General features: G+C 43.0%; 1 protein-coding gene across 1 annotated transcript in view; it reads left to right on the top strand.

The window, feature by feature from the left end:
* Positions 1 to 469: 469 nt before the first annotated feature.
* The window catches only part of CHRDL1 (chordin like 1), a 63,034-nt gene continuing 37,211 nt past the window's right edge, over positions 470 to 26,292 (top strand). Inside the window, exons 1-3 of the mRNA XM_080365243.1 lie at positions 470 to 19,093; positions 22,058 to 22,209; positions 24,100 to 24,212. Of these exons, the coding sequence (XP_080221369.1) occupies positions 22,113 to 22,209; positions 24,100 to 24,212 (210 nt within the window). The 5' untranslated portion in view covers positions 470 to 19,093; positions 22,058 to 22,112. The remainder of the gene's footprint in view (positions 19,094 to 22,057; positions 22,210 to 24,099; positions 24,213 to 26,292) is intronic.

The raw sequence follows: 26,292 nt of genomic DNA, 5'->3' as shown, positions 1-26,292 counted from the left end.
GGGCAGGCCTGAACACACAGCAACTGCAGCTCCCAATAATTGTTTGGAGGCATGTGGGTGCTGTTGGTAAATGGGTTGGAAAAGACTCCTCTGAATTCTACTACAGAAGTAACTCATATCAGATTATGCAAATTTTCACAAAAGATGACTCGGACACTCTTTACTGAGGTCTCTGTTGTGCCCAGAAGCCACCTGCTCACAGCATCATGGTGGAACGTAAGCCCTGTAAAATTCTAGTACTGCCCCATCCTTCTTGTCAGAAGCGAAATGGTCAATGATGCTGACATCTGTTTGATCCAGTGGCACATTTAGGACCTGCTGTTCCAGACCTTGCAGATTCATCTCTGTGTTCAGTTTTGTGTTAAATGTTTCCTTCACGTCCCAACAGCAACCAAGTCGCTTAGTCAGCTGGCTGCGTACGTCCTACAGCCTCAGGGTGCCGGCAGCCTCCGAGTTGCTACAGCCGTGTCAGCAGAAATGCCCTCTTCCAGGTGGGACTGGCCAGAAGATTGCACCTCATCCTAAGGAGTTCACGCTTGGACACACTGATGCATGAATTTGTGTCTCGCAGCTTAATTACTGCAGCTCCCTATGCTTTGAAATAAACCACAGCTGGTGTAAAATACAGCAGATGTCTGCTTAGCAATGGAGAGCAGCCTGGTGCTTTGCTCACCCTGGTTTCTTACTAAGTACAGACTTTGGTTCTTCCTTTCTGATGTCCAAAGCCCTTCCAAAATCTTCCACAGCCAGCTCCTGCTGGAGCACTGGCAGCCATTGGCAAAGGGGTAAGGTAAGACTGGGAGTTTCATCTTTCCCAGGCAGTATTTCTGCACTACGGAACTTATTTTGCACCACAGAGATGCAAAGAACCCAGATCTCAATGCATTCAGAAATAAATTCAAACTCTCCTCAGCTTCATTTCTTCGCACAGAAACATGCAGAGAATGCTAGTACCCAGCCCAACAAATCCAAGTCCTATAAACTAATCAAGCTATTCCTCTTATGGGCTAGATAGAAAGCAAGGCAGAGAAGGAAACAGCTTTTTTCTATTTTAAAATACTTGGGAGGCACACAAGTCCCACAGAGATGGGAGCCATCTACGTACATATAGACGTAGCGAGATAAATGAATCCATCTGTTGTAATCTAGCAGTTTCATAAAACCAATGAAAAAAATTGACAGTTTCATGAAACCACTAAAGCACTATTGATACTTTCAAATTTTTAAAATTCTCCTTCAATGTGTATGAATGTAGGAAATCAACCATCCCCTTTGGATTCCTGAAATGAATAGAAACGGAACAAGACTGTGCATGATGCTGATGCAAACAAATGCACAATGTAATTAAAACAAATTGCCATTAACAATCTAACACAGATTATTACAAATCCCTCCTCACACCCCAAAACACATTTCTGATTTCCATGATATGTCAGCACACACATCCACCACTACCCTTCTTCTGTCTCAGGGATCTCAAAGCATCTCGCAGATGGTGCTTAAATGAAGCCTTACAACACTCCCATTCTATTTCTCCACAGGGAAAACTGAGAAGCACAGAGATTTGCTTCTCAACTAACAGCAAGTACTAAAACGTCCAGAAAGATGTAGGTGTCCTACCTGCACATATGCCTTGCTCTTACTGCTAGAGAGCACTTCTAGACTACTAGAGAGTGCTTCTAGTACAAGTCTGCTTGTAATTAGAGAAGGTTGTTCTTTTAAAGACTGCACTGAGCAATCCACTGACAGCTTTACAGGCAGAGAAGGGCGAAGGAATTGTTTTGCTGCCTCCCAATGAACAATGCCTTTTCTCAGGTCTGTGTCTGAAGAGCTACGTGGCAGCTATGGAACAACACGCATTAATAGACTATGAAAACACACCAGGTATTGTTGGTTTCAAATGTTCATATTTTGGTACAGCCAGATGACAGGTATGGGAAACAGCCAAAGGTTCCCATACATCAGGGAATCCTACAAAACATATAGGAATAGAGTCATTGCATAAGTACCCAGTGTATCAGCCACCATCCCACCTTCCAGCCACCATTGTTACCTTCCAGCAAAGCAGCCTAGTGTGGGAAGTGGGAAACCAAATGTGCATTAGCCAGCAAGCCGTACTAGGCCAGTGGAATACCCCTGAAAGTGTCTCCCATTAGATGTGCAAGCAGGTTCAGCTTCCTCCCTTCCCTCTCCTCTTCAACGCATGCACACACTCCATCTCACTGTGGTTTACGGTACAGTCCTGCTATGATCTTTCTGGGTAAATCTCTATGCCCAGAGTGCAAGCAGAGGGCATGAGTCAGAGGAACAGGCAGAACAGGTGATTTGACAAGCTATGTCCTGAAAAATTTCCTCAGTTTAAAGTACAGAGATATCCACAGACCTCAGGGAGCTACCAAAATACACACTATCCATGAAAAAGGCACCAGCTGTACTACTGACCGTGTTCAGTTACTCTCCTGGGAGAGAAGTGAAACTACACAACAATCAGTCCCACAGCCTGTAACACAAAGTCCTGACTAGGTATTATTGTACATATAGAGCATTACATACTGAATTCAAGGCTACCCAGCAGCTATGGGCATCAGGTATGATACAATGAAAGAGGGAGCTGGCAACAGCTGGTTGCTTCTGGAAATCGCATCTGGGTTACTATGTTAACGTGCTCCTCTGTTTTCCTTTTTTTTGTTTGAGTTTTTCTTCTAGAACTTGGTAACTGATGTCTCATTGTTATTATCAGTATTTTATTATTAATATACTGTCAGCATGTATAAAAATTACATATTTCTCCCCATAAATGCTACAATATGAAAAAACAATCTGCTGTTAATAAAACAGAGACAAATTCCCAAAGGAAATGAATGCTCTTAAAACCCACGAACTTGAAGTAAGAAAACAGTCTGCTGCATTTGAAGTAATAACAAGAGAAAAATTACGAAGACTGTTTCTCCTCAAAACTTGGCAATTTTTATATCATGCTACTGATATTTCTTTTGAAAAATGGTACTTTTATTCACTGCCACTTCTTTTACTTCAGCCAATGCTGTAGCCAAACATCTGCTTGTTAATTCAGCAGAGTAGATTGATGGTTAGTAATTCATGAGTTTCCAAAGAAGATCTCCACAGACATTTCCAAAGGAAGAGCCTGTCTAAAGCTTTGTAAGGATACACTTAGGAGGGGAGAAGACCATGAAAAAACAGAAAGGTCCAGACAAAGCATCCATGTGAACATTCACACAGGTTGGGCTCTTCTCCTAAAAAGCCTCAGTGAAGGATTTGGGGACAAGTTTTCAGCTGAAGCCATTCCAAAGCTCAGAGTGCTAGCTGCACACTGAACATGCCACTGTGACTGTAAAAAGCTGTGTGCTGTGGCCATGAGGCTAAAAGCAATAGTGAGGTAGCAGATAGTTCACTGCTCAAGGGATCCATTCCTTTCCCTTCTATCTTTAGAGAGCGGCAGAGGGAAAACAATCATGATTAGTACAGTTACACATTCTGAGCCTGTTCCTGCTAACATCCATCTCTACACTGGAAAAATTCTTAAGAGGCAACCCAGCCTCACCAAATATATCCCAACAAATGGAATCCTGTATATCCAGGATTTAAGAGACAAATCCCCAAAGAGCCTACTGTCCAAGCAGACACAATCCAGACAATTGTTAGCAAGTCTCCCGTGTCCTTGGCTTACACTATCTCTACAGGCTGTGCCAGGGTAACGGAGAAGGGTCAGACTTTGGGACCCTCCAGGAGCAGGTACAAAAAAGGCATCATTATGTAGCCAGACTCCGGCAGCATTCCCACTGAATGCCTTTCCGTTCATATTGTTGACAATCAATTATTACACAGCAGGGTTGAGACAAAAAAATACTACTGGCAAAAACCAGTGCATTGACAGAATAATTATTTTTAAAAGATCTAAAAGAAGCCACACAAATGCATGTGTAAATAGTCTTACTATCCTCACAAGGCAATTAGATTTGTTAGGCTGAGGAGTAGAAAACAACTCCTTATTTTTTAAAATGATAATAAATTTCTTGCAGGCAAACTACAACAGCCCTGGAAACTCAATCCTCAAACTAGCCATAGACCATGGCAGCACAGAGAAAAAGGAGCAGGTTTCTCCAGAGCAGTGCCTGAAACCCAGGAGTGCCTTCTCCCAAAGGCAGTGAGGAAGCCTGGGTGCCCAAGACAAGGAAAAATTGTGTGGTTGTGTGGTTTTGTCTGCCTGTGACACACCTGCACAAATGCACTCCAACTTGTTTTCAGCTGCAATGGGAACTGAAGGTGTTCAATTATTTTCGTACAGTATGGGAGTGTGAGACTGAGTTCAGCAGCACTGGCACAAAAGTGAGGAATGCACTGGGGTACAAATGATATCAAGATCAAGGTCTGAAACTTTCAGCGTGTTCTGAAAATAAACCACTTCTGACTACTGCTGGCTTGCTTTTTTCAGACCCCAATAGTTATTGTGCAATGGCAGGACATAACTCAATGCTTTGCATGCTCTGTGCTGCTGTTAATTGCCAGCAACAAAGACATTCACCACAACGTACACAGGAAGATCAACAAATAATTGTGCAACTGTTTCCTAAGCAATACTTCCTTACCGCCACTAGGGGGCAATGTTTCCTACAGTTCCACTAATAAGACTGCGCGCTCTGCAAGTTCAATTTTAATTAGCAATGGTTAATGCCTCCTTTTAGTTATTGAAGTGTTTTATAAGCTATATTATGTGTGTTTAATAAGTTACTTCTTCATGACGCAGTGAATTACAGGCCCATTTATTGTACTTTCACCAACACCAGCAGGCTACACTAATAAATCAAACAAACATATTAGTGAAGGTAATTCTTCCTATGAACTTACAAGCCTAAGTGGATAGCTAGTCTAAAATCACTGGTTTACAGTCAGGTTTCAACCAAAAGGCATAAACGACTTTGCAAAACACATCACTTTTTGTATATTCATTTTTTCAAAATATATCATTTGTATCTGTGAAAACCTCATAAACTGTCCTCATCTGTGTTGGCAATAAAATATTGGTAAATCTGCAGCCTGATGGCCTTTGATAGGCACTGATTCTGTTTCCATTTACACCAGAGACACTTCTGCCATGGACTTCACTCAGAGTGAGGGCAACATCTGCTATATTCAGAGGCAAAACTTCACTAGCGGTCCCATTTCTTCAGGCATATTTTGTGTTCTGGAAAATAATTTAATCAACTTGAAAGACTCCACTAAGTAACCTTCTCTCAATCTGTGTTTCTGAAAAATATTCTGAAAGACCCACTCTCACCAGAAAGTAATTCCTATACTCTAAGGCTGTGGCTTATTTACAAACAGTAAAGCTTTTATAGGATGATATAGCAGAGCTACCTGGTTATCCTCACTTTCACACTCACGCAACTAAGAATTGTCCATGAGGTAGTTGTTACAGTGATAATATATGACTGTATCAAGCCCAGTGCTGTATGATTTCAAGACCATATTCCAACATCTTGTTTGATGTCTCAAACATTCAAAGACATTCAAATTTGTTGGCTACAAGATCAGTAGCTGTACAATCAAGCTGATACTGTATTTGCACAAGCAATATCCAACCTCCATGACGTTTCTTCAGTGAGAGAAAGCACAAGGCACGTCATATTCAATTAATAAAGAATGATTTAAAGTTAAAAAAAAAAAGTCTTGTGAACAGAAGGCTGTCCAGATTCAGTACTCTGCTGAATAGTACATCTAACCTTATCTACACAGATAATCCAGTGCAATTAGCCCCCACTGGTGCTAGCAAGAGACAGTGGCACAGCCAAGCAACAGACATTTTTACTACCCACCATCTAACCCTGCCCTGTAATTAACTGCAGAGCCCCGCAGATTTCTACCTGATTAGCTGTTTCAACTAATGAGAGGCTCCAGACTCGACTAACACGAAGCCTGAATTACCTGCCATTCATGGACTAGTCTTTGTGACTGCACAGAGCAAATCACAGGTGCAGAACTGTGCTGCAGAAGGGACAAAAAGAGGAAAAGGGGGCCTGCACACAAACTGTGTACAGCTCCTCCGACTTCAGTCACACATATTGAATGTTTTGGATGGTTACGCACATGGGAGCAAAACCTGGCGGTTCCTGTATGGTCATTACCCAAGATATAAAATGTTTGACTTTTAATTAAGATCTACAATATCAATGTCACAAAATGAGTCTGAAATTACAAGAGCAGGAGCTGATCTGATTGTAAAAAGCTCAGCTATTCAATTGAAGGCCAATGCTTGGTCATAACCAGAGAAAAGTTGAGGTCAGGAGTCCAAGTTCAGGAGTGGAGAGAATAAAAAGCTGAAGGAAACATTATATCCTCCAATAATCCTTGCAGGAGATATGATTTCAGCATGAAAGGATGCAGTCCAGCTTTAAAGTTTCCAAGCAAAAATCATTCTACTATAACTCCACTGTGAGATAAAAGCAGACATGTGATCTAGTAATACGGGCCTCTTTCACTGGTGTTTTTATTGGTGCTGCCCTCCATATTAAAGAAAACAAACACTCTGCTTTTAATATTAAAGATAACTCCAACAGGTCTGCTGTAGAGAACCTTTCTGTGTTAATCCATTCCTTGTAATACAGTTAGCCTTGTGTAAATCTGGAAGGTGGCCTGTAAAAGGAAAAGCAAACAGAAGATTGGCTCTTTTTAAAACTTTTATCCAGCTTTTGGTAGGTTTTGTTTGGGTGGTGTGTTTTTTTTTTAGTATCAGCTTCTTCTTTCTCTTTTGAAGAGTCACGGCAGAAGAATAAATAAGACTGTGACTGCATATGAGGTTCTTCCATTTCTTAACTGAGGAAGAGGGAGGCTGAATCCTCCTGTGACGTGAAATACCTGAAGGAGTGCATAAATACATGAAAGGGCATGTTTATTGAGTAGAAATATCCCTCAGTTGATAGTACACCACGCCAACTCAGGAGACAGGGTCTATTGTAGTTCTACTCTGAGCCTGATGGGCACCTCCACACAAAGCATTTCCTCTTACCGTGTCTCAGTTTCTCTGTTTCTGAAAAAAAACATAACCTGAAGTGCACTCAAGTTTTAATGCTCCTTCAGGTAAAACAGTGCAGTATAATAGCAGTGCCAGCCATGAAATCTCCAGACAGCTAAGGTAAAACACCCTCCCTTGCCAGCACAGCCCCTGTCATCAGACGGGGCAGGTACATTTTAGCAACGCAAGATGTAACACAAGATGTAAGATGAGCTGCTGGAACTCCTGCTCTCTTCTCCCTCTTCATAATGTGGCTGGATTCAAACGGAAAGGATTTTTTAAGGATGCTACAATGGTAATAATTTTGCTCTCACTCTACCGCCAGACTGTAATTTTCTTGTACTTAAATCATGCAATCAGATATTGTTAAACATTCCTTAAACCAGTTCTGTCGGCTAGTCAAAAAATGCGGCACAGAAGAACCAAAAAGCAATCAATTGCTGGCATTAATAAATTCAAATAAACTGAAGCAAAATTTTCCTGCCTGCTTTCACTAGTCATGAATTTGGCCTGCAAAATGTCTCATGATCAATCACTGCTATAATATTTGTATTTCTAATGCACAGAAGAGGATGGCGGAGCTCTTTGGCGATAGAATCAGTAGGGAATTCTCCCCTCACAAAGGAAGACAAACACACTGACTGGTAGTTACTGAATGTTATAGAATAACAAACAGAAACCCAGGAAGTCTTGTGAACAATAACGGGTGCCAGCGTCAACAGAAAAATAAGGTGCATTTGCTGAGATAGAAGTATCTTCCTTCCTCTCGTTGGTACACATTTGTCAGCTGCTTATAGCAAGGGACATCATCTACATCATTTCACACTGATGGGTATTTGGATGAGCTGGAGTGCAGGACAGGGTGCTGTTGACTTGATTGTTTCTAGGACCAGAACGGGTCACATGTAACTTTGTAGCATTACTAACATTTGGATTCCTGTTTTCCACAGTGGAGTCCTCATGTACTCCTGAGGAAAGAGTTTCACACTATGTATTTGCCCATCATGACAACAATCTGGGGAGAAGGCAAACAAAAAATGAAGACATTGAAGAAACCATCTCCTCTTCAATTTAGAGTACCACAGCTGCTGCCCCAACCCATATCCTCCTACAGGAGGGAGACATTGGCCTTGATAATTAGCCAGACATCAAAACCTTCCTAGGGAATTCCTCCTCCTGAGAGGCACACGCAGATCAGAAGAGGACGGGCTGTCTAAACACAGCGAGCCTCCTCTCCCTTGCTGGGTTATTTTCTTTCTCCCTAGGGGAGCTCCAGCCAGGGGAAACTCCAGCTTTAACAGAAGGTGGTTTGGTTTCCTCCCTGTTTTTATAGCAAGAACAAGCTACAAAGGCACCCTTGCAATAATTTCCAGTTCTTCAAAGTCAAGTTCTCTGCAGTACCTGAAGCATTTGAAACTTCGGTTCTGCTTTCACGGTAGTTTTATCTAGCTACTGTATTTCTAACATACCCGGAACACTGGTACCCTGATCTGAAGTGTACTGATGTCAAATAGCAGAAGACATTTCATAACTCTTGATTCATTCCAAAGAAATGTCAAGAACCTCACTCACAAATGAAATATCGTGTGTGTTCCACAAGTTAGAGATGCAACATCTAGAGGTTCCTAGAGACCCAGTATGGGCTTTCCAGCTCTAGGAGAGACAGGGACCCAGAGGAACAAAGGTCTCACCTCCTAGGAGTTGGGCTCCAGACAGCTGAACTCCTGTCCACTGCAGTTCAGATGCCATGCTTGGAGGTACTTATAGGGAAATTGTATCAGCATTAAAAACATCAAAATTGGATTAGACTTGGACACATGCTGGCAAAGTATTTGCGATGGATTCAGAATAGCTGGAGATTGGCCACAACCACATAATATTCCTAAAGTTGGATAAAATTTAACAGCAGTAAATTAGGAAACTTTGCCAACTCCAAAGCACTACCTCAGACTTGGGCCAAAACAATGCACGGGCACTCAAATGCTCTAGAAGGACTTTTTCCCTTCTGCCAAAAGTTGTTGATCAGATAAGAAGAGCTGGACTGTGGACCACAGAGATTAGGGATGCTGTTGCTGGAGAAGGCTGGGCTTTGGAAAAGAGCCTTTGCAGCAAAACCGAAGAAAGTTACAATCAAAAACTAAAACACTTGCAGAGGTGTGAGTAGAGGACAAAGGAGCAGGGCTGCTGGGGCATCTGCTAGTCTCAGACAAAGAGCACTCTGGACAGTGGATGCTGCTCAGAATCCGCTTCTGCTGAGCTCTCCTCAGCCACCACTCTGTATTCCTCACTGACAAAACTACAGAGGAAAATGGAAAACTAAATTGTACATTAAAACATTCCCTCCAGAGAGATATTTGGAGCACGATGCAGGGCAGGGGGGCAGAGGAGAAGACAGAAAGAACAAAAGAGTATTAAAGGGGAGAGACAAACCGTTGGCACCCATGTCTTTTGTCAGATCTCAGCCCTAGTGCCTATTGAGCTAAGCTGAGAAATGTGTATTTATTTTACAGACCTCTGTGAGGCTGCTTATACGTGACAGTGCTCCCTGCAAGCAATTCTGCACTGCCCTGCCTGGCCCGCTGGAACCCCACACAAGTACACAACTATGCAACCACTCCGGAGCAGAAGCACAGCTTTGCAAGAACCCTTCCCTCTACTTCAGGATTATTCGATGTGATATTTAAAAGATTCTCCCCATCTCTTAGAAGTGAAGGGGGGAGGATCTGTCTGATTGTATCCGTGACCCTGGCAACTCTTCACAAGCAAAGACAGCTGAGTCACTAATATTTAGAAAAATAACATAATTGACTGTATTCAGCCCTGGGGAGGACTCCTGCTGGGTATTCACAGTTAAACATTAGCAACTCGGTCATTTCTGGCAGCCTTTGTGAAGGGTTGCCAGGGCTGTAGATTCAATTAGATGACCTCCGACAAACCGATTTCCACTGCAAATATCTTTTAAAAAATACATTAAATCCCCAATAAATACAGTGAAATTGGAGGAGACAGCCCTTCCTACCTCATTGAATGTCCCAAATCACCCTACAGCCCCAGCTAGATGTCTTGCCTGGATGTTATGCATGCACGGACTCTATTATCACCACTGCCTAATGTGATTTAGCACTGTCTGCAGATTGCACTCTTTAAATCTGAGAATGTGACAGTGTCGCAGTTGGATGCAGATTAGGATACAAAATGATGTTGAAAAGGTAAAACCATTCGCATGTATCTTTCTTCTCTTTTTCACTGGCCAGGGGTGACTATTCTTTTACCACTACTTTTTTATACTCTAACAGCTTTTTTTTTTTTCCCCATTACTAGCCATTGAATTATTTTGATGTAAGAGGTACTAAGATGAATTGCTACATTCAGTGTTTTGTACTACCCATTTACAATAGACTGCAGCAGTGCATTACACTGCCTTGGAATATTTACTTTCTTCTTAGTGATTACACTAAAAGTGATTAATGTACCACTAAGGCAACTAGAAATGAGAATTTAAAATTCTGTTTTATGCACAAGGTTTTATGAGAAGCCCTACAATAAAAAAATCAATGTGGACACTACTTGTTAACACTATCATAATGAAATCAGCTAACACCTTAATTACATATTGTAATTGCTTCTCATAATGTATAAGACATTTCTAATTCAGCTTTTAAACATCCCAATTGTACAAGTTCCTGTCTCCTCAGACTACAGGATTTCATTTCAGTCCACATGTTCTGCCCTGGTAAATTGGTTCTTAGCTTTTTTGTTTGGTTTTTTTATTATTCTTATTATTATCCTAAATAATTCTGAACAGCTACCAAAGCCTCACCTTTTTTGCACACATGAAGGTTTGAGGAAATATAAAGAAACAGAGCAGTGCTGAACTGTCAAGATGTCCCTCCAGAGAGAAGCTTAACAAAACAATGTTTTAAAATAATATATCCCATTGTTCGGGTTACAATAAGATACAAACTCAACAGCAAAAAATTGTAACAGGGTAAGAACTATTATGAAATGATTATCCAGAGAGCCATCAACTAGCAATTTCTCAAATGCCATTGTAATTATTCTTTGTACGTGGTACAAAATAATATAGTAAGACTACTTACAGAGAGGAAACTTTTCTTTACATATAGTGTAAATATAGTGTAAACTGGTGTATGGAACAGAGACACTGCATGGAGTTTAGTCTGATTTTTTTTTCTCAATGTTCCCTGCTGAGCAGTGCCACAATTAATCAAGCTTTCTAGGTTTTAGTTAATTGCTGGACCCCAATAAATTGGTTTGTACTGGCATTGGTCCAGGTCTGATAATTTCACAGCCTTGGAAACTGCTGCATGTTCACACAAGAACCTTGCAAGCAGGGAGCTGGGATAAAAAGAATAAAAGAAACTCTTGTTCTGTGACGTTCCATTAATACTTAAAAAGCCAGCCCACTAGCAACAGTGTCTTCACTGTTTGTTTTTCTCCATGTGTTCTATACTGATGTTTTTAATGATGAAAGGAAATCTCCTCCCTTTCCTTATTATTTTTTTGTTTGTTTTCTGTAGATAGTTATTCTCAAAGAGCCATTTCCAATTTCACCAGTATCCTCTTGGAAATTTCCACTGTTCCCATCTTCTGCTGAAAATTCATTGTGGCTTTTTGACACAGCTCGGCTGTCTTTTTCCCCTCTCTCTACGATTTTGTTTGTGTGAAGGGATCACCATCTTCTGGTGAAGAAAAGTTCAAGACTGGCTTTATGAATTAGACATGAGAGACAAGTGGTCCCGCAGTCTGGCCTAACTCGGTGCAGGTGAGTGCCCCTCATGGTCAGGCAGATGCTGCGAGACGGAGCACAGCGTGGCTTCTCCTGTGTGCAGTCCGAACCAAGCAGGCTGGCATCACAGCTGAGTGCGAGTCAACACACTGGGGTCTGCTGTGAGTAAATACCCAACGCTGCCGTCAAGGTGAAAGACAGGTCCACAGCCATCGGTTCATTTTACAACTGGGCTCAGTTACACGAAGGACTTTGCATCCTCAGCTCTTGGTGGTAGCAATAGGATTTGCAAACACTCAGCCCCTGGCAGGCTCTGGCTCCATGCTGGCACACATTTGACTTTGTTCTCCCTAGAGAAGGCTCATTTGGCAAGTTCAGTTTTACTAATGGGTTTCAAAAGCACTCTCACACCAGCAAGTTTCTAAGCAAAAGGATTACATAATACCCGAGGTGTTCGGTAACCTCGTTGTTATTGTCTTTGGCTTACCAAGGCGAGATTAGCAGCACTAATCACGGTTTTATAAAAGTATATTTGAATTGCAATTGGAGCCTCATTCAGTCTGTCTTGACTCCTTCTGTCACGCCTCGGAAGACAGGACTGGGTTTATCCAGTGGATCTCAACTGTAAAGAAATGTCTCAGCAAGTGGATCCTTATCATGGCATGACCGATCTGTAAGATTTGTTGCTGGTTTTCTCATGCATAGCTATATCCTCAGCAAGTGCAAATCACAGTGATTCTTTTAAACTCCTGCAAATTTCTACCAAGTGTGACTCTAGTCAACAATTTCCATGGCAGGGAAGAACGTCTGTTGGTTTTATATGAACTATACCACCTTCTGCTCTTTTCAAGAATGCGTGGTACTGAAAAAAACAATTAAGCTGAAGCTCCTCCCAGAACTCTGAAAGAATCACTTATAAGGATGGCTTGGTGCTGCTTTTCACTTGCTGAAAATAGTCACCAAGATGCTGTTGCATGCTATATTGTATTACCCTTTGGTAAAAGCAGTAATTGTATGTTCTGCAGGCTTCCCACCCACAAAATGCTGTCCATACGAGAGTTATAGATGAGGGTTTGGACTGAAGATTTGGACTTGATATCTCAAGAAAAAAAATGCCCCTTTCATTTTCCTCAAATACGTGGCATCAACTAGGGATTTAGAGCTCTATTTTCAACCTCTTTATTGATGTTATGCCTCCAACACTCATTACATTTCAATATAAAATTAAATAATGCAAAAGAAATTCATTACTACTATTAGTAATAGAGAAAGAAAAAAAGCCAAATCTGGAAGGGTTAAATAATTTGGTTGTGGTTTTTGTTTTGTTTTTTTTTTAAAGGGTAAATTAGATGGATTAACATAGAAAGAGGATAAATTAGAAATCAGTGGTTTCTGTCAAAGATTACAATACACCACTGACAGTAAGATATACCTGGTCAAGAATTTCTGAATTGGAAATTAAACTATCTGGATAAGAAGGTACAAGGAAAGACAGGACAGACAGGAAAACTTTCTGGGAATGTCACAAAGATCAGCCCTTTCAAAATTTCATTTTAGTTTGTGTAGATTCCTTGGGCTTTTTTGAAAGTTTGAGTAAGAATTGCTTCTAAATATCTTGATGATGACACTTCACTACTATTTCACTCTCAGTAAACCACTGAGTACTGATGTTTTGATACACCACAGTGAGGTTCATGCAGCTTATGAATATAGAAAAAATCCTGTATTCCTACAAATAGTTTTGCAGGCTTCCTTTGACCTTACAGGTATGAGAGAGGATTATAGGATCATAATTACAGCTGCACGCACACTGTGGTGGTGATAGGTATCTTATAAATATCGGGATGGGATGGGATGGGATGAGATTAGATCAGATTTGATTCGATTAAATTTGATTAGATTAGATCAGATTGGATTAGAAACAGCTGCAAATGAGCACTTCAAAATCAATGCAAAATTCAGGAGGGCCTCAACTTTGAGTGCATGCATATCTATTCTATACCCACACATTGGTATTCTCGACACCCCACCTAACAAAGCGTCACTTGCACTAGTACAGAATGAAAAATTGTGTGGTTCACTTGTCTTGCATTTTCATGTTTCTGCTGGCAGCTCTCATGATTCTCTTCTCACTTGTGTATTTTGAATTGAAATTTAATGACATATATCTTTTTTTGACAGAACAATGAAAGATTTTCAGCTACTCTTCAGTCTCAGCTAAATATGTGTGCATCAAGGTAATGAGGAAATGGGCTGTAATTTGACATTTTATGTAATGGTGGTTTTGTTTAGCAAACTGTATTGAAATCTCAGATTTGCTACATCCATCTGTCTCACTGCTAAATAAGAAAATTAATTTCTAGTGCTAGAGACTGAAACCCCACCGCGGATGAAGTCAGTGCTACAGAATGAACAGGAGGGTGGAGAATGCTCATGACCATCCTATGCCATAATCACAAAATCATGCACATCTGAAGCCCTTTTTGTTTAACAGTATATGTGGAGACTGCTTGATGAACATCCAGATTGTACTCCCAGTATGATAGTTGGAGGGCTGATCCAAACCACAAAAAGTAATTTAGAGATTTTTATAAAATCCTGGGAATAATTTTTAGCATCTTAAGATATATTTTCCAAAGGGCTCCACTGAATTTACAGGAATGCAAAACCAAAGGAATTCATTAGTTTAAGGACTTCCTTTCGTACTTTTTCAGAAGTGAAAATTTGACCATAGCTAATATATTTTTTCTTGAAAGCAAAGAAAAATGAAAGACAGGGAGGTAAGTGGAAGTTGTGTCATATGTCTAACATCTCTCAGAGCTCAGTGTCTGTTCCAATTAAGAAAACTCCACATGGTGTATAAACATGTTAGAATTGGCACGAATCTTTTATCCTGGCTTTTTTTTTCCCTCACAAGAACTGAGAAATAATAGCAGGATACCTACATACTGGCTCAGTCACTGTGAGGCACAGCACAAGGAGATGGACTTCTCCAGACAGTGTCACAGTTTATTTGCTGTTTAACTTCTGTTATCTTTAATGAGAAATTACATAGCTAAATCTCTGTGCTCTTAAAAACTTAGGGCATCCTTGAATCTCTAATGCCCACTATCGGGAGCAGTTCTTTCCTCTCCAGACACAAGGGTGCAAAGCATATTCAAGCAGCGAGTTCTGCTTGGCAGCATAAGGGTAACTGCTACATATCTGATGCTTCTCTGGAGCTCTGTCTGTCACGTGTGCAGCAGCCATGAACTTCACAAACTGCAGTAAGATCCCAGTGCTGAGCAAGAGCACAGAGCAAGGTGTTTGCTAAGTCATATCAGTGCTGTGGTCCAAGGGGAGTACGACAGACTCCCTAACATGGGGCTGTATTGGCTGCAAGACAAGGCAAAGCATGATGGGCTGTGGCAAGACACAAAGAGTAGCAGCTTTTAATTGTACTTACTCCTCAGTGATACTTAGGCAGAGCTAGGAGAAGAGGAAGCTTGGGTATGGGTGCAGCACTACCAGGATCGGCGGGCACTGGCAAACCCTGCAAGCTCAGCAAGGGTCGCTCACCAAGAGGCCACCTGTGAAGGTGTCATTCATGCGCAATGCCCAGCATGTGTCACATTATCCTTTGACCTAACAACCATTAACACTTGCTATGACACTATGCCATGTGAAGATGCACGACAAGATACAGGCACCCCTTGGACATAACCAAGAAAATGGCGGACCCTGATGATTTTAAACTGTGTCATTGCTCAAAAGCCCTCAGGGACATCCCAGCAACTGATGAACAGCACAGCCTGAGCAGCAGGGCCAGGACTAGCAGCAAGACTAGGGCACCCTGCCCTTGAAAGTCTGGGTTTCCACCAATTGCCCATTCAGTGAGTCCCAAGCCTTCAGCTGAGAGAAATGCTCTTTCAGCTAGATCTCTACAAACTAAATCTGCCAGAGTGGGAAAAGGGCTCTATTTATTGTATCTACAAGTTCAGCAAAGATCTTACACCTGAATTAGTATCTCCAGACACTGTCAGACACCATCATCTTCTGAAACAGTCTTAGAGAATGCAGTAGAAAGTGCTGGCATCTATAGCAACTTTCCCAAGGCACTCTGCAGGCCAAATAAGGAATTTCTTTTCAAAGAATCTCTCTGCAAAAGAATTCAGGTCACAGAGTCTATAGAAACTATTTCATTTCTTGTTACTACTACACTGACTATGAGTAAAGAGTACTGCTTACTGCAGCATTGCTTACTGCAACGATTACTGCTGTCTTTACACACACTGGGCTTTGTATCAGCACAGAGAAGAGATACATGTGATGAATGCTCTCTAGAGGAAGTTTGACAGAGGTGGGTAGCTATGTTGGGTAAGTTGTTCTATAGGGTATCTACAGAGTAAAACTGAGCTCTGCCCAGGCCCAAAGTTGCACCTACTAAAGTCACGCAGATGCTGTAAAACCAAACTATCAAGCCTGCCTACAAGCACCTGTGGATTCCTACTCGAAAAGATTTGCAAACACTTTTCTGTTCTGGACAGAATTACAAATTGTGTATTTGGTTTGGAGTAACACTGAGGAAAACAGATACTCACATTCCCCGGGATGACTAAAGTCTTCTGAAAATATATGTTCAATTTGGCCAGTGTTATCCATAAAGGGAATACAGCTTCTAATCAATGACATGAAAAACAGAACAAAAACCTCGGAGATTAGAGACCCAGCAGAGAAAACCCAGCCTTCATCCAACTGTAGTAATGCAGGAATTTAGAAAATCAAAACATTCCACTGGAATTTGGACAGCCCATGCAATGCCCTTTTCCCATAAAGAAATGTCATTTTAATAATGTTACTAAGGACATTTTAATATCTTGTTAATTCTTCTGAAATCTGATGCCATGTCAATTTAGCTCTAACACTGTAGGGAATGGATTGATTTTTGATTTGGAAGAAAAACCACCACATGCGGAGTCACCAGCACAACTTCAGCCTCCTGTAAAGGACAGCAGGACAAAACTGCAGAACTTCACTTGTAGTTGCTGCACTAAATTCAAGAAAGATCCCTGATGATGCAATCTAGTTTAAATTTAGAGCTATCAAGCGATGTATATATACAATCTGCCACATCTTGCTGGACTGTTCCAGCACAAAACTCTTTTCCTTTCACAGTACAATCTTCATTTCATTTGACTTAATTTACCTTCAGTGTTACACCCTTCACTTTTCTACATTTCCCTGTGGTGTCTGAGCTCAGTTTCTGAGACAAGATCAGTTGCACTGCTGAAGTGGTACTAGGGTAAGATTTACAACTACTTCCACATCCCACAGGCTTCCAGATAGCCAAAGGCAGCTCCTAGGAAAGTCCCTCCACTCTGTGTCGATGTCGGTGGGAAGCCTCTGACTGGCTTTGGATCTAGCTCTTTGCAGAATGCAACAGGGTCAGTTCAGTCGCAGATGTGACAGCATATGTTATTCATATACAGTTTACCTCACAGGCTGAGCTTGCACAACCTAACCCAGTACAACACCTAAAGGAACAAAATGACTACGGCCTCACAATTTAGAAGCGCATGTGTACACGCTTAACTCTTCTCTCCATGAGTGTGTATATACCTCTGCAGGACCAGAGGTTGCACAGCTCAGATTCTCTGCCTTCAAGTGCAAATTACTATCGTATTTCTGATACAGAGTTACCATTTGTTTTTCCATCTGCCCATCCCTATTTCATACAGTGGCTCTTTCAAAACTATCCACCTGCAGCAGTAGCCACCATATTTGGGACTAAGAGATTTAAGTCATGATTTTTCCTCAGGAACATGGATTACTGCCTGTGCATAGCAAGGAAAAGAGCAGCAGAGTGACACAGAAGTGGGCATGGAGCAGTGTTTCCAAAACACTTAGCTCCAGAACACAGTTTCTTACTCTTTTCCTTTTTTAATGTTGAGAGTTATAACGTTGCATTTTACTAACACACAGCCCTGGTTACCCATGAAGTCACACTACAAAACCCTTTGTAAATCAGCTATTCTCCTCTCATGCTAGTATAAGGTTTCACCATACACTAGATCATATTTTGTCCAGCAAAGTTACAATGGAAGAAATGAAAATTCTGCTCAGTTTTCAGGCTTCTGAAAATACTTACCAAACCTGGGAGGTGTATGACCTCCTGGCAGTGCTCCCCAAACACCATGCTCCCCAACTAGGAGAAATAGGTTGCAATTTGTTTCTCCACACGATGTCTTTTCATACCTCACCCTTTTTCTCAGATCATTTGTCAAGGGTTCACTGATCTCTTCTTATTAGTTACAGAGGCTACAACAGGACAGAAGAAGAATGTTTGACCAAGCATATAATGTCATGAGTCATGGGTTTAATTTAGTTCCACCAGAATCTCAACGTGACCTTGAAACCTTCTAACACAATAGATCAGACAAGAGGGTATCAGCAGAAGGTGTCTGACAAATCCCAGGGGACGCGAACTCCACCGGGTCTGCTCCGGAGGGCACCCCGCCCGTGAAAAGCCCACCGAGGGGCCGGGTGGCTGTGCTGCCCTCTCTCCGAGCACGCCGCCCGCGGGCTCGGCTCCCGCCCCGGGCTGCGCTCCCCCAGCCGCAGCGCTGCCTGCAGGCACCGCGGCGAGGCCCCGCCCGGCCGGCTGCGGCTGCGGCTCCGGCCGGCCCGCAGGTGGTCAGCGGGGCCAGGCGGGCCGAGCCCCCCGCGCTGCGGCGCGCCCCCGTGCCCCGGCCCCCCCGGCCCCCCACCGCGGAGTCAACTCCACCCCGGGCCGTGTCAGTCACGCCGTGTGCCGGGCGGCGGGAGCGGGCGCGGGAGAGGAGGTGGCCGGGGCGGAGGCGGACCGCCGGGGCGCGGGCTGCTGCGCTGCTCCTCCCGCCGCGCAGTGCCGGCGGGGCAGCGGGGCAGGACCCGCCGCCGAGCATCCTCCGGCCGCGGAGCCTCGCTGCGCTCCCCGCTGGGGCAGCAGGCGGTGGCAGGTGTCCCAGGCCGGGCAGCTCGGGACCTTCCGGAGCTCGGGCTTAGCGGATTCCTCCCTCCCGGCTCCCGTCCATCAAGTCGGGGCTCGGGGGCGGCCGGTGGCGGCGGACCCGTCGGTCCCCTGCTTGCCCCCGCGCCACCGCCACTGCGGGAGCGACGGGGAGACGCAATAGCCCGGGCGAGCCGCGGGAGAAGATTATGGCGACGTGACTGGGAAGCGGAGCCCCTGGCCGGAGCCCCTCCCGTACCCCTGCGGAGTGGAGAGCGCGGAGCCGCCGATCGCCGGCAGCCTCCAGGGCCCGCGGCGGAGCGGAGCGGCCTCCAGCCCTGCCCAGGTCTGTGAGCTTTCCTTTCCTAGGCGAGACCCCGGGGGCGGCGCGGTCCCGCTGCCGGAGCTGTGCCCCTAGGCGCGGGCACTGCCCCGGGGCTGGGGTCGCGGAAGAGGCAGCCCCGCGGGGGTGCCCGACGCTTTCAGCCCGGCTCGTTCCGCCCCGCCGCTGGTGGGAGCCGGCCCGCGTCCCGCCGCCCCCTCGGTGGCACCGCCGGCACCTGGCCGGGCCCCGCCGGGCGCGCTGCCGCGGCCCCGGGCGAGCGCCGGGGGCTCGGAGCGGGACGCCGCGACGGCAGCCCCCGACCCAACCCGCCCGCCCGGGCCCGGCGCGCAGCGGACGGCCGCTCCGGGAAAGCAGCAGAAGCCGGGCGCCTCCGGCCACGGCTCGCTCGGAGACCCTCCCCTGAGAAGCCCTCCCCGACGGTAAGGGCGCCGGCTTGCGGCGAGCCTGGCACGCAGAAAAGCCGTGGGGCGAGCGGCGGGAGGCGCGTCCCCGCCCGGGGCCAGCCCGCCCGGGGCCGGCCAGCCCGCCCGGGGCCAGCCCGCCCGGTGAGCGGCCCCGCGTTTGATCCGCCCGCCGCCCGCAGTGCGCGCCCCGCAGCGGCTCCCGGCCCGCCCCGCTGCCGCCGGCCCGGCCCGAACCGGGCAGCGTGGCCAGCCCGGGCACCGCCGCTTGCGGTTACTGAGCCGGGCGGCGGAGGGCGAGGCGTTAAAAACCGACCCGTGTGCCTTGTTCCGGCGAGGAATTCATGTGAGAAGGGGTTCGCTTCCATTGTTTCTACCAAGCAGAAAACGCACCAATAATTAACAGGTTAATCCTAGCTGAGATTATTTAAATCCAGGAATATTTTTAGGACGTTGCCCTTTGGGGAAATAAAGGGAGTGTGCTAATAGTGAAAAGTATGTGTTTATATTTGGAGTAACAACAATACAGAAATTAAAGAGAATTAAGAAAGACATCAAAAGTCTCCATCCCATTTCTGTTATTAACTCCTCCATTTCACATCACCGTGCAGCATTTCTGCGTGTAAGCAGTCCAAGTTTTAAAATGTTCTTCCTTTTGAAGACCTGACATCTAAAATGGATGGATTTCTGAGCCCTTCTATTCGAACTAACCAATCTAGCTAACAGGTAAAGCACTGCACAACAGATAATTGTGCTCCATTTATAAATATGGTTTGCTTAAACAACTCTCAAGAAGGCCAAAATACTTAAACATTCATAGTTCTGCTAGTCCCAGTGATGTGCTACTGTTGTTCTCAATGCATGTGTGATGTCCTGGGACTAAATTACGAGGTTTTAGTTTTAAACAAGTTTTTAAAAGGTTGTTTGGCTTAGAAATGTCCTTTGTGATTTGAACACATTGAAAGGAAAAAATTACTTAAAACTTTTCTTCTGAAATTGAAATATTATCCTCAGTTTCCAAAACAAATGGAAAGTTATAGTTTGTTACTGCATAGTGTATGTACTTTCAAAACCGCTATTTTTTTTGAATGTTTTCAGATGCAACTTGTATTATTTAAAGCGAGCTTAGTAGTTCAAGCTTAGTAGTATGAGAGTAGTTGCATAGATGAGATTAGTGAAGGAAGATGTCCATTTTGGTTGTGGTTTGGGAGGCTAGAGTAGAGAACCCTTAAACAGTAAAGGCAATAAAAACACTGATAAAATCAGATCACCCACCCTTTGTTACAGTATCCTAGATCTCAACAGTCTTAGAGGATGATTCTCTTTTTAAGTGCTTGTTAACTTACTGTTTAGTTAATTTCTCAAAGTGATCCACCACTTCATTTTTAATATACGTATACAAATCAGTATTTCTGCTTTGGTTATCTGTATGCTGAAACATACTCATGTACAGTTCTATTATTTACATGAAATCTGAAGAGGTGAAATTAATTTACAAAGCAGATAGTTTATTTTTCCAATACTGAATCTTTTTTTTTAAAAAAAACAACTTTTGTGAAACTAATTGTGAATCCACATCAAGGCTCTTAAAAGCAAACCCACATGTTTTCAACACTGTAAATTATAGACAAGTGTATTCTGGGAAGATAATACTCCTGCAGTGAATTCTGATAAACAGTAAAGAAACAACATATTTCTCAATTTGGAATCTTAGGTTAGCTATCAAAATAAATTTTACTTTAGTCAATTACCTTCTCCCTTGTTTTTTTCATTATAAAATAATTCACCTTTTAAAAGCCAGAAAAAAGATAAACAGAACGGCTCATGCAGCAAGTACGATACCATCTCTGCACTTCACAGAGAATACATTGAGCTTTGCTCCATATGTGGGATTTTGACATTAAAGATCTGCAAGAATGAAGATGACATGCCATTCCCCAATTCTACTTTTGGATATCAAGGCAATGGAAGGGTTAACTCTAGAAAAATTAATTATACACAATCCCAGAACAATAGTAGTTGGGAGAGGGGTGAAGGGCTGAATTGAATAGTGATGGAAGCCTATTAGATGGAGCGAGGAAAACTGCCACTGACTACGGCGTGCCCAGCATTTTGCCCTGTGCCTGGATTTCCATCAGGCAGGGCCCATACACCAGGTATACCCACGGGTATTGTTATGATGAAGCAAACATGTTACAACTGGCACCTGTATTTCCTAAGTTATAGCCAGAAGAGCTGCTCTACAAGAACATCTCCCAAACTAGTTTCTTGTGGAAGAGAACGTTAGGAATTTAGATGGCTTACTTGCCATTTCTACTTTGGAATAAAGGACTTCATTAGAAGAAACATCCAGTTTTCAACTTTAATGAATGAGAATGTGGCCCCTTTTCCGAAAATAAAATGAACTGAAGCCAAAGCTGTTTCCATGAAAAGAAGATCCGTGACATAGACAGGTTTTGGTTCTGGCAGTTTAGGATTTCTGTGTGTTGGATGAAATCACGTCAGAGAATTTAAGTATCTTAAGGATTTTAGTTTAATTAATTTAACCTTTTCTTCCCAACAGCTCAACTCAACTTTCTCTACTTCGGAGGCTCTTTCTTTTCCTTTTGTCGATAAAGATGAGAAAAAAGTGGATATTGGAAGACTTTCATTTTATCTTTTTTGGTGTGCTCTGTCTCCTTTTCATAGATGGAGGTAAACTAGAACAAGTAAAACGTAAGTAGACTTCAAACAAAGCTGTCACATTCACCCTGATTTGACGTTTTTCTTCTATTTGACAGATGTGGTTCAGAAAAGATCTTAAACCAAGAATGTCCTAAACTGGAACTGCCTTCAGAACCTTCTAACGTTCTTCCTCCTTTTAATCCTATATTTAGTAGAATCAGGTCACACCCACATTTGGGGTACATTTTCCTAAAGCAGTACAGGTTTCATTGCATCATAAAGAACTTACACATCAATTGAGGAATCTGTTTTATTTCAAATACCCTGAATCAAGAGAGTGCTTAATTCCATTTTAGTGACCTCTGTAAACATCTGACAGATTATCTGGATTTTGTCCCATGTGTAAGACTATTGTGCTGAAGTTTTAGCTAGTGTAAAGCTCATCCAAGACTGTTCTGTTGTGTTCCAAAAACAACCTCATGTGAACTGGATTAGATACACCCTTTGAGAAAATTAAGAGTCTAAACACTGTCAAAAACTTGATGAGAAGAATCAGAAAGAATACAAACAAAACAAAGGGAATATTTCTACAAAGCCTGTCATCCATGGGAGATGTTAACACATTTCAGGAAGCATGGCAAGGAGGAATAACTAACCAAATAAGTCAAGGAGTTACTGACTGCTATAGCCTTGTTACTCTGGAATGCTCTCCCCACCTGTACAGGCTGGGTTTTGGCCGCCTTCTTACAAAATACATTGTTTTCCCTTGAGAAGTAGTTAAAATTTTCAGTCTTAATATCAGCAACTTCTAAGGAAGTAGATGCAAAAAAGAAAAAAAGCAAGAGAGAGACTGAGCTCCAAAAAGGCTGCCTTCTCCACTGAACTTATAAGAACACAATGCACAGTTATCCCTGTTCAAAGAAAGCAGTGTGAGAAATTATCTAACTCCACTTCAGCCATCTGCTTTTCCAGATCCTGCATTTCATTTGTCATGCTTTTGTGTGAAGTGAAAGCAGATCACAGTTGCTACTAATAATCCCTACCTCTTGCTACCTTCTTTTAGTCCAGTAAATGTGAAGAATGTCCCTTGCTTGGATTATCACTTAGAAGACAGGTATTTTGTTTGATAACCTGAAGTAGCATCTATAACTGAGGGTAACGAATTAAGCTGAATCTGCATGTCATTAAGATAACAGGAAGGAATTCTCTCACGGAAACACACGAGAAGTACCTTTTTATTGAAGAGATTTGAGTTTTTGATGTGAAACCATAATGTGACAGGGAGTGATGGGGCAGTAATGTCTGATAGGTAGATGGCTATCTGCAAAACTGTACCTGCAAGATTAGAAGTGCTTAACGAACAGAAAGATCTTAAAATATTTTGAATACTGACGCAAAGTCAGCACAAATTGTTCTGAAAAACTAGGACGAACATCTTTTTTATAAGGTTGTTAAAATATGGAGGTGCTGAACATACAGTATAAACACAGAGCATTTATCTTCCTTTTGCAGTCCCTTTGTTAAAAATCTCTCTGCTGTACAACCTAATATTTTCCTGAGTCAAGCCAATTGCTTTGGTTTTGCAGTGAAAATCACTTGTTTCCTATAAACCTGTCTGAGCAATCACACTCTTTAATTTTGTTACCTAAATGGGATCTTCACCTGTGTTTTTGCAGGTGAAAGCATAAACTCACCCTGTATGAGAGCCATTTCACCAGCTATTTCAGGAGCTGCAATTTTGGAAAGATGGAAGGCCATGCCATTTATTTTGGTTTGGGAGGTTAAAAACAACAGCACATGAAATTAAGGGCATTTCCGTTGTGTCATTCTCCAGGAAAAGAAAAATAAGTTTACAGAAAACACTGCACACCTAAAAACACTTTGTAAGCATGGAATGGGAATGTTCATTCATAGCTCTTTCAATTCTTTACTGTTTTACAGATTCAGATACGTACTGTGTGTTTCAAGATAAGAAGTATCGTGTAGGAGAAAGATGGCATCCTTATCTAGAACCCTATGGCCTTGTTTACTGCGTTAATTGTCTTTGCTCAGAGGTAGGACTGCTAAGTTATTAATCCTACAACTTCTTCTACTTGTTTAATTGACTAGAATCCTTTGTGTTGTATCTACAATTTGACAAAGCTCAAACCTGTTTTCACTAGTAGGTCCTGATGATGCAGCAGGAAACAGAGGCAGGTGATACTAGCAGTGGGAAAACAGAGAAGGCCAGTACTGGCAAAAAAATACTTGCGTGCTGTAGACAGAACAGCTTAACTAGACAGAACCTTTGCCAACGCTGAGTATTACATCTTCAGTAACTGGACCCCACTACCTAAATATAACCTTTGCAGTTCCATCAATATAGACGATTATGCTGAACCTGAATTTGGTAGTGTTTTGGCCTAGGTACAATGCCTGTATCTTCAAAGGCATCTCCACAGTCAAAGCATCTGCTGCCCTAACGTGCTGAAGGAACAGGCTTGGATACCACCGTTTGTAAAAATCTATGAAAGAAGAAGAGATGATGAAAAACGAGAAAACGGTATGGGGAGCAGGGACAATTGGAGAGGACATGAAAGGGCAGGTCCTTGGCTACCATCAGCTGATGCCTGATATGAAGACACAGCAGTCATAGATCCATGCCATATACAGCTGGGGAGGGGGGTGCAGAAAAATGAGGGCAGAATGTGTCCCTTGGAGTACTTTAAAATGACTAAACAATAAGGGAACTTAATCACTAACACATGAGACAGTCCAGATGTTGAGTCTTGTCTGCTGTATTTAATGCAGAATAAAGTTTTCCTGGCTATTCCCCCCACCTCCCTCCCCCCCTGGCAAGTGTAAAATATTGGGCCCCTGTGCAGCACTTGCACTGAGGGATCTGCTACTACAGTTCAGTGCAGAGAAGCACAAACAGTAGTCCCACAGGCTTGGCTGCATCTCAGGTCTGCACAGTAGAATGCGTATGTAAGAGAAAAAACAACATAGCAGGAAGAAAAGAAGACCTTGGTTATAGAAAGAAGGAGTTTCCACTCACTTTTGCTGATCTATAGGCAAAGTTGACAACTCCCTCAGAGTCCCTGTGTGGTAAAACACTCATTAAGTTGCTGGAAGGCTACATCTTGGGTGGGGATGAAATTAACTGGAAACCCTAGAGATCTGGATACAGATCATTGCTCAATGATTTTTAGGAAGCTGTTAAGACAGTCTGGAGGGACACGAAAGTGCCTGGTATGCTCCTCTAGAAACAGCACTGCTGTGATCCAGGCATACCCATGCACTGTGAAGCTCCAACAAATGGAGTATGTTTTATTTCTTTCCTTTGCACATGGGCATGGAAAATCAGAGTGACAGTTCAGGGCAACAAAGTTAATGAAGAAGTAAACTGCTTGTGGTAATTACCAGTACATGCAGCTCAGAAGTGGACTTTAATACCTTGTTTGCTCTGTTTTACCTTTGTTGTACCATGAGGGTGCAAAATGTAACTTGGGGTCCTCAGCTGTGAGGACGCTGAAGGATGTCTGGGATGTGACTCATGTTGCCTGGAAGGAAGACTCCAGATAACAACTGCAGCATCCAGGCATTCATTTGAGCTTTATCCTTCATCCTGGCCAAAAGAAATGCCCTCAGAACACTAACCTACAGCAAAAGCTCCAGATCATCAGGAAAGTCTCAATAATTTATAATTTTAACAAAATTAAGGCTAGATAAAGCATTAGAAAACACTCCATGACATAGCACAAGCACAGACCTTAAACCAAATATTACAGCACAAAAAATGAAACTAAAGTGTGCCACAGGCAGCAAGTAAGAGAGACCTAAGCATTATCCACCTGTGATTCACTGGCAGTAAGTCAGTTAAGCATCAGATATTTACAGTCTGAAGCAGCAACCTACTCCCTCACACTGCAAAGAAAAGCAAAAAAATTCCCAGGGGTCCGCATTACCAGTGTGACCAACATTTCTTTGCTGGCCTCCAATGTCACGATCCATATGATGGCTGCACAAAACAAGTCATATCAGCCAGGCAACAGACCAAGATCTCTGCTCCACCTCTAACAACAGTCTGTCCATTCATCCCTCCCCAACACACACACACTTCTGATGTTTAACAAAAAGGCGAGACAAATTAAC

Source organism: Falco punctatus (assembly GCF_963210335.1).
Source record: "Falco punctatus genome assembly, chromosome: 15".
Taxonomy (NCBI): Eukaryota; Metazoa; Chordata; class Aves; order Falconiformes; family Falconidae; genus Falco; species Falco punctatus.
Note: the sequence above shows the minus strand (reverse complement) of the source record. Positions and strands in the feature narration are given on the sequence as shown.